An 8601-nucleotide genomic window follows, 5' to 3' on the forward strand; every position below is an offset into this window, starting at 1 on the left:
GATGTCCACGGTCACTGAAGGGAGGGAGGGCGTGATTGTTTACTTCATGTTCCGATCCTCCTTTCCACTGTAGAAATATTCAGATCCTTGTAAAGTAGAAGTAGAAAAGAAAACACGATATAAAAATACTCGATTACAAACAGAAATCCTCGGTACTTACTATTTTAGTACTCCGAATCTCCCTTCTTAATTATTTTAATTATGATTACATTTATTATCACAGTCCCACCAGTACATCTGCTATGCCATGTTATTTCTTTAGATAGGCCTAGCTATTACACAGTGCGTCACTTCCACAAGTATTGTAAAAAGAAGATTGTCATATATCACTATCTAATTTCCATATGCGCTGCTCATTACTGTTGTTTGCATGTCACAAACACCTGCACTTTATGTGTATTGTATGTTTTACTCTGTGCATTTTTATATAATCTGTATATTGCTTGTATATTGTATACTTTCTGTATTTAATATGTACATGTCTTTATTCTGTCTGTATGTCAGAGTAACAAACTGCTGGATTCAAATTCCTTGTTGATACAGTTGGCCAATAAATCTGATTCAGTTTTATGTCATTATATTATATTATGGTAGTTTTACTGAATCATTTTTACAATTGTATGAAGGTGAAATCAGCATTTTAATCTTGTGGCTGGGCAACATAAATTTAGAGGTCTGAGATACCAGATACCATAGAACCACAGTATTTTTGTATTTTTTACAATAAAGCCCTTTGACCGGATCTATCTATCTATCTATCTATCTATCTATCTATCTATCTATCTATCTATTGAAACAATAAAGTTATTTCTCTACTTGGTTAGGAGGCATAGACTGTATATAAAGGAGGAGGGGGGGGTGCGCGGCAACAACAAAAAAAAAAAAATAGTCACGTGGTTAAACAACTTTCGCGTCGTTACCATGGAGCTGTTTATGAAAATCCGTCGCTCATTGGTCGACGACATTGTCATGACCAAAGGAGAGGCAGTCATTGGTTGACACAACTTCTTATCGCGGCCAATAAGGAACCGCGTTTTTTTACAAACGATTGCAGGTCCAGGAAGTTGACAGCATAGTAGTGTGAAAGGACCGGTCCGGGGAGCTTTAAATCACAACAAAGCGTCCGTGAAACCAAAACATTTGGAATTATTTCTATCAGAAATACTTCACTGGATGCCCAGAAGGAAGCAACAGAGGCACTTTTGTTATTTGAAAGTTAGTAAAGTATACCACATTATGGTTCGTAGCATGTGCTACTTTAAACTCAGCCCCGTCTGCTCGGCTCAAGGCGAACTTTTCTTGCTGATGTCTGGTAGTCGACCTGTTGGTTTATGCCGTGCTGAATGTTCAGTTACAATCAAGTATATGCTCTTATCATAAGACAAAGGAATTGAATTGCTTTGTACCTGGTTATTCCTTTTTTTATTATTATTATTTACGTTGAGTTGGTGCTGGTGTTTGGCTGCAGGGAGGTTTAAAGTTGTCTTTAACTTTGCAGCAGTCGTTAAATTCTGATGCGTTTGCTTGTTTCTTTCAATGCTTTACGCACTGTGTCCATCTACTCTGTTACAGGCCTGAATAGCGTTTCGTGCTCAACTGCTCAACTCATTTGTTTTTGTCATCTCTTGCTCCTGCAGTTGTTCATCAGGTCTTCACCACTCTTTTCCTCCTCTGGTCATCAGCATGGATTCCTCTCCAGTCCTGGGTCAGCAAAGTCGGAACAAAATCCGCAGTGACTGTCTGAGGTAAGGTATTTTTTTTTTTTATAAAGCACGAGACACTTTTCTTTTCTTTATTTTCTCCTTGTATTTGTTAAATTCAAAGCGTTTTCACAGACTCTGTGTTCAGATAAAAGACAAAAACATCACATAGAATAAAAAAAAGATATAATATTAGTATCCCACTAAAAGACAGCTGTACCAGAGTCTCTACAGCTGAGATAGGTATCGTGTTGTACTAAATTGTACGTGTGATTTAACCAAGATACTTTCATTTTCAGAGTCCTTAAGCTGACAAATGCATTTAGACAAGAGATGTCTTTGCACAGGCTGTGAAGTGTTGACTCCTGTTGCCACAAATATATGACTTTTATTACACCATCTAGATCTCTAAAGTAATACTCTTATGACATAATTGCAAGTTGCATAAAGTCTGTGTAAGCTTTTTTTTGTAGTTTGACCACAAGTGTGTAGTATAGAGCGATGTACAATATGCTCTGAACAAAGAGAGTTTTTATATGGCTTATATTGTTTAGACAACATCTCAAGTTTAACAAGTGAATTCTCAGTATTCTTACTAAATCTCAGGTATCATATCAGCACTTGTATAAAAAAAAGAATACTCACCTATGTTTGCATTTATTATCTCGCAACTGATCGGTTTTCTCCTCACAGAATGAAGAATGAACAAAATAAAAAGCACGTGGACAAAAAGCCCTCCAAACTCCAGCCTGCACCCCACACTTCCAGCAAAGACAGTGAGAACAAACATCCAGGAAGCTTAGAAATTGGTAGGAAAGCAACTGTACGACCAGGCGTAAGCAGACTTCCAGTGCCAATAAAGTCCCTTCGTCTTCAGACGCCCTGCGACTTCAGTCAGTCCCACTGCAAGTGGGAGGAGAAACCTCTGGCTGTAAGTGCTGCCTTCACATCCTGCATATTTAAATGTTTTTATTTAATTTGATTATTCTTTTGTCCCTAATACTTTGTCGTTTTTCTGTAGGGAAAAGCTAGGAAGAAAAAGCCTTGCACTCGACCTGTACCTTTCAACCTGTCTCAGCCGAAAAGCACACGAGCGGTCACAGAAAATCAACAGCCACTAACCGTTGCCCAATCGAGAACTGGCACTCGGGCTATCCAACCTGAAAACAACGTATGCAATGGAAAGCCCTCTAAACATCCAGCGGTTTCAAACATCGGTGGGGACTCGAGCAAAAGTTTGGGGAAGTCTCATGGAAAGACAAAAGAAAAAGCATCGAACCTGTCAGGACAGTCTGGGACATTCAGCACATTTAAGACTTCAGCACCTTTGTCCAATCCTCTGTCATCCATCAGCTTGAAGCATCACAATACTGCTCTTAGTGCAGAGGTCTGTTTGGATAACAAAAATCCGCTCAGTCTCAAAGATCCTTCCAAGATATCCCATGGTTCCCAGACCACGAACCTGACCACGCAGGGTAATCCTATAAAAGGTTTGACTGGTATGTGTGTGTGGTTGATTTGTACACCTCCATTTATATTTTGCTCACAATCAATCGCACCTTGCAGATTAAATTTGATACCTCTGCATCCATTTGTTTATAATAAGTGGTAAATTGAGCACACAGTAATTAAAATGTGTTTGTCTGCTTAGCCTTTTTTTTTTTTTTTTTTTAGCTGTAGTAGCTTGACTTTGTCTAATCTTGACACTTACAATCATTGAAGATGGATGAGCTCTACGACAGTCGTAGCTTATTATTATTTAAATAGTTGGAACAGATTCTTGACTGCCTGGTTTATTTTCCTTGCTATGACTTTGTTGACTACATGACTCGGGTACTGTATTTGTCCTTGTGAGTAGAAGTCCACAGTGTTTCTTGGGTTGATTTCTAATATGTTTCCGACAAAGGGGAGAAGTTCCAGGCCGACCACAAGGCTTTGCTCAGTATCCTCCAGAACGAGGGAGTGATTGTCTCAGGTCTGGCATCTGCAACTCGACAGTCCAAAGCATACAACTATCTGGTGAGTTTTTAATAGTGCCTCTTTTGACTGTGCCTTTTTTAATCCCTACACTTACTGATAGGCCGAAGTTGGTTTTTGATGTTTATTTTTACCTGACTGGTGTCTTTCATGGATAACAATTTTAATGTTATACATTTTTTTTTTTAATGTGTTTGCAGCCCCAGCGAGTGTCTGTCATGAAGAGTCAACAAAAGGCTGGACCCACTTCTGGTCAGCATGAGACTGAGAACATAATGTGTCCTTTTACAGTATATGCAATATGTGATTCCAGTAGAAGTAGTTTCATAATCATTATGTGGGAGTCTAATTGTGAAGCTTGATGTCTTGTTACATGGAAAGGTCCCATATTTTAAATTTTTCCTGTGTTTTTTCTGCAGTTTAGATAGCCATAAGATATTTTTGTGGTTTTAAGTACCAAAAACCATCTCTATATTTTTCAATCTTCTCTCTTAAGATTCTCTGAGCTCCACCAAGAATGGTCTGTTTGTGTCTGTGTCTTTAAGCCCCACTTCAGACCAAAGATTCACAATGAAAACTGTTTTAGATTGTTGCAGGAAAAGTTGCAGAAGTGTGAGCTGGCAAATAGGAGCTGTGTACATTTCTCTGTGAACTGAGCATTTTGGCACTTTCACAGTATTTTTGGCACCTCGAGCTTCCTAATTATCCAACGAGGAATGGAAAACTCAATTTATATATTATGGTACTTCTGTGCCAGACTATCTTTTGGCAGGATGCTGAAACTTTCCAGAGTTTTCTCTGGTGACTTTCTGGCCTATAAAACCATGTGTTTTTTTATTCTTTGGTTTTTGATTAAACAAACAAGATACAACACATGAATCAATGAGCTTTAGAGATGCTGGCAGGCTGATGTGGTCACCTTTGGACAGAGACAGTTTTCTGGATCTATCCCTGTTTCCTCATTTCTGAAACGTGTCTTTAATCCAGGTTAACTGAGTGCCAGCTGTCACTTTACATTTACTCAGGGCTGGACTGAGACAATAAATTGGCCCTGGCATTTTTGGCACGGGCGGACCACCACAATTGGTCAGACACTCTCCCCTATCACACCATTCTTTCAGTCCACTTGCTCGTAGGTTTTTGTACGTGCACACGTGTCTGCATAGACATGAGAGCAATCGATCAAAATTGTTTCCCCAAAATGTAGAATTATTTCTTGAATCATTTTTGCTTCAACACGGTCGACAGTAGTTTCCAAAAGTCTTATTTAGTGGAATTGCCAGTTAAAACCCAAAAATGATCATTTACAATTACATGATTCTGAAAAGAGTCAATTTGTTTTAGTGAATAGTTTTCAATTTTACTTTGAAGTTGGATAATAAATGATGCAGTGTAAATTGATTCTGCCCTGTTCATGTCAGTTGAATGTGTCTCTTTCACAGGATCAGTGAAGTCGGTGCAGTTCTCCCCGGACCCTGCTGCACTGCAAACTATCCTCCAGAACGAGGGGGTGAAAGCTGAAGGAGTCGTCGGTGCCACACCTCGAAACTCAGTTTGTCCAACAGGCAGAGGCACTTCAATCTACACAGTATGAGCACATTAAATGTTTTTCCTCCTCCTCCTTCTTGTTATAATTTTAGCCCTTTTTTTTTTTTTTCTTCCAGACTACTACGCCGCTTTTGAAACACAATAACAGTTTTGTTTACTGCGTTGCTTCCTTTAGGTTCTGAGAGTGCCGGTCAGAAAAAATCAGGCTGCAGGCGCACCAGCAGGTCAGATGCAGTATCATCGTTCTCGTTATCTTATAAAACGTAATGCATCCTTATCTGTTTGTTCTTTTATCCTGATGAGACGCGGCTTTTATTCTCCTCAGTAGTAGCTCTCAAAGAGACTCCGCTGAAGACATGGACTCCACAGAGAGTCCGCGACACCAGACATAAGCCCATGTCTTCTATGGTCAGTATACATGTACTGTATGTTCACATTCTGTCCATGTGGCACATTGTACAGTCATCGGCTTTATCTCATGATGCTGCTGTTTTCAGAAATGGCATCTGTCAACACAACAGTCACCGTACTGTACTCCCGGACTCAAGAGCTGCAAAAGCAACCTTCAGCCACACCAGGAGGTGAGAGACGAAAATCATGTCATTTTTATCAAGTGTGTAAGAGCTTTCACAAAAATATGATGCAAAATGCCTTACAGAAATATTGTGTTGTATGAAAAGAAAAAAACAGTTTTTTGAGAGTCTTTAATTACACAAAGTTTTAAAGAGGGGCATTATAACCAGCAACATTTAAAAGCAGCATATCTTATTTGGTGGTAATGTTAAGGTTTTGCTGCAGTGTTTAACCGACTCCCAGTGGGAGGAGGTAAAAACATATACTTATTATTTATTTGATTTTTGACCAATTCTTAATTACAATGACAGCATGTCAAGTGTCCGAAGACTCTTGTGGGATTCGGGAGGGGGACGGAACAAAACAAAGAGATAACAAGCCAAACAAGACAGAGGAGAATAACTAATTAATATAACAGAAGTAAAATTATCTTTAAAAATATCCACAAGGCAAAATGGCTATAAATTTATCCAGTTTTTTTTTTTTTTTTTTTTTTTTTTTTTTTGTGACAAATTCCAATCAGTAGCTGTAGCAGACTAGAATGACAACAGGCCAAAGGATGTGTTTGATTTAGGAGCTTTTATTGTGATGCACAGGCACAATGTCTTGGTCTGCAAACCTTGGATTTCTCAACTCCATATAATCAGCCTGTCAAAACGTAATGCCTTCTTAGAAGTTCTAAAATAATTTGACTTTGTAGAGACAAAATAATAGAGTTTGTACAAATACAGGCATGATTTAATATAGAATAACAACAGCAAAATGCACTCCAGAACAAAAAGCATAAGTCTAAAAGCATATGTATGTTTTTACCAGAAATAAACACACTGCTCTCTGAATTACAGTTCATATGACTTTGTTGTTTGTTAGCAGGAAGTGGTCCAGAGATTGTTTGATGATCAAGAGGATGGGCAGAACTTGAATGGGACAGACAAAGATACGGAGACACAAGCAGAGCAGCTCCCTGTTCAGACCGCAGCTGTAAGAAGTGAAATCCAACAAAAAAGAAAAACAGAGGTTCACATTGAATTAAGTTCTTCTTATTAATTTCAAATGCTCTTTAAAGTCACGATGTCATTTTGTTTCTCTAGACTAAACCTCACTGTGAAGAAAAGGTAGAAGAGACGAGCCGGACCAACGACGACGACGATGATGATGATGACGATGAAGAGGAAGAGCTGAAGTCAATGGGAGGACAGATATTCTTACAAGCACCGCACAGAGAGTCTGTCATTTTTTTCTCAACTGGCAAAAAGCTGTTCAGAGCTCAACATTTCAAGAAGCAGGGGAGCTCAGAGCAGCATCATCAGGATGGTCCAGCTTCATCAGCACAGAGGAAGGTGCTGCTAGCTCATGATGAAGGACCAACTGAATCAGAACCGTCCCGCCAGATCAACTCTTCTGTTCAGCATCTGCACAGAGGTAACACTGACCTCTGACACTTCCCGTAATAAGTAATAGTGATTGTCATATTTTTAAAAGTGTATTTCTCTCCGTTGCAGACCTCATTGTTCAGAACACGCGTTCTCTGAGTCCTGCGGTGGCGATGCTGTGTAAGCGTCTTCCTCCACTGGAGGAGCTGCGTCTGGACGAGGAGGTGTCCACCTACATGTCAGTGTGTGTCCCAGCTCCTCCCGGGTTTCTGCCCCCACGGCCTCGCTGTGGAAACCCGCTGGCCTCCATCTTGCACTTCGAAGAGTCCACTGTGAGTACACAACGCTGATGGTGGTGAAATCTTTTCCTGTTTTGTCAACATTAAATCATTTTGGATTTAATGTGACTCTTTTCTGATCAACAGAAAAAGTCTTGTGTTTTAGTCTTATGTAAAATTCCTGTGCAGGGAACTTTAAAACATCAGCACATAAACTTGTATTTTCTCTGTACACATACTCACCCTAATACAAATATTTATCTTCATTTTGATTTCCAGAAATTTGTTCCAATTGGCTTCGACCTCTCGTCTGGTCTGTCTTCTCTGCACTGCTCTCCACTAGAAGAGAAATGATTTGCACTACGAGTATGTTTTTTTTCTGTGAAAAACAAACCCCAGTGTACTGATGAGAAAATGTTGGTCTGACACTGTCGATTCACAAGATGCTTCCTCAAAAAAAAAAATAAAGGTTTTATGTAAATGGTGCATCATTTTAACACTGCGGACACTTGTGTCACGTTGTCAATAATGTAGATTAGAAACAAAGTTTAGTCCAAAGTTGGAAATATAATGGAAAAGTTCAGTATTTATAGTAAACATTTGAATTAGAAGGTTGTTACTCTGTCTGCCATGTACAGTGTTTATAATAAATGTATACATGTTACTGTTGGCCAATGAAGGATTTTTCTCTCAGGATCTTTAGCTGTGGCACTCTTCCAATTTAACACATAAATGTCCGGTCACTTGTTTCAAACAACTGTGCTTTGTTTGTGCCTTCTGAAAATAAATTTTCGAAAAGTCAAAACAGGAATTTTATTGCAGAAAGCACAAGTTACAAACTGAGGCTGTGGATTTTGAAATATAATTGTGTTTAACACAGGTAGGGATAAACAATATTATTATATTTTACATACGTTATGCTTGTTTTTGTTTTGTCCTAATGATGGACTTCTTCTGGGCTATTAAATGGCAAACAAGTTCCCTAAGACCAGAAAGAGCTCATGTTGTGTAACAAACCGTTCCTTCAAAAGAAATCTAATCACATGGAAAGCATTCAAGTTGTGACGTTTCAGGTATGACAGTAAAGGTATTTAATCATGACGTGTCCACTTAAGTGATGATTTTATTTAACAGGGCTGGTTGTAATGAGGC

At 38.9% G+C, this 8601-nt stretch overlaps 1 protein-coding gene across 1 annotated transcript; it reads left to right on the forward strand.

The window, feature by feature from the left end:
• Positions 1–1093: 1093 nt before the first annotated feature.
• troap (trophinin associated protein) lies at positions 1094–8457 on the forward strand. Its single transcript, XM_069140812.1, has 14 exons — positions 1094–1215; positions 1638–1745; positions 2394–2631; positions 2722–3199; positions 3607–3719; positions 3878–3929; positions 5120–5265; positions 5401–5449; positions 5551–5633; positions 5723–5806; positions 6669–6779; positions 6890–7220; positions 7301–7503; positions 7729–8457. Exons 2-14 carry the CDS (start codon positions 1684–1686, stop codon positions 7801–7803), a joined length of 2025 nt encoding a protein of 674 aa, XP_068996913.1. The 5' UTR covers positions 1094–1215; positions 1638–1683; the 3' UTR covers positions 7804–8457.
• Positions 8458–8601: the final 144 nt, after the last annotated feature.

This window comes from Embiotoca jacksoni, unplaced genomic scaffold (assembly GCF_022577435.1).
Source record: "Embiotoca jacksoni isolate LCO1_2020_lvr unplaced genomic scaffold, fEmbJac1.0.p SCAF_9, whole genome shotgun sequence".
Taxonomy (NCBI): Eukaryota; Metazoa; Chordata; class Actinopteri; family Embiotocidae; genus Embiotoca; species Embiotoca jacksoni.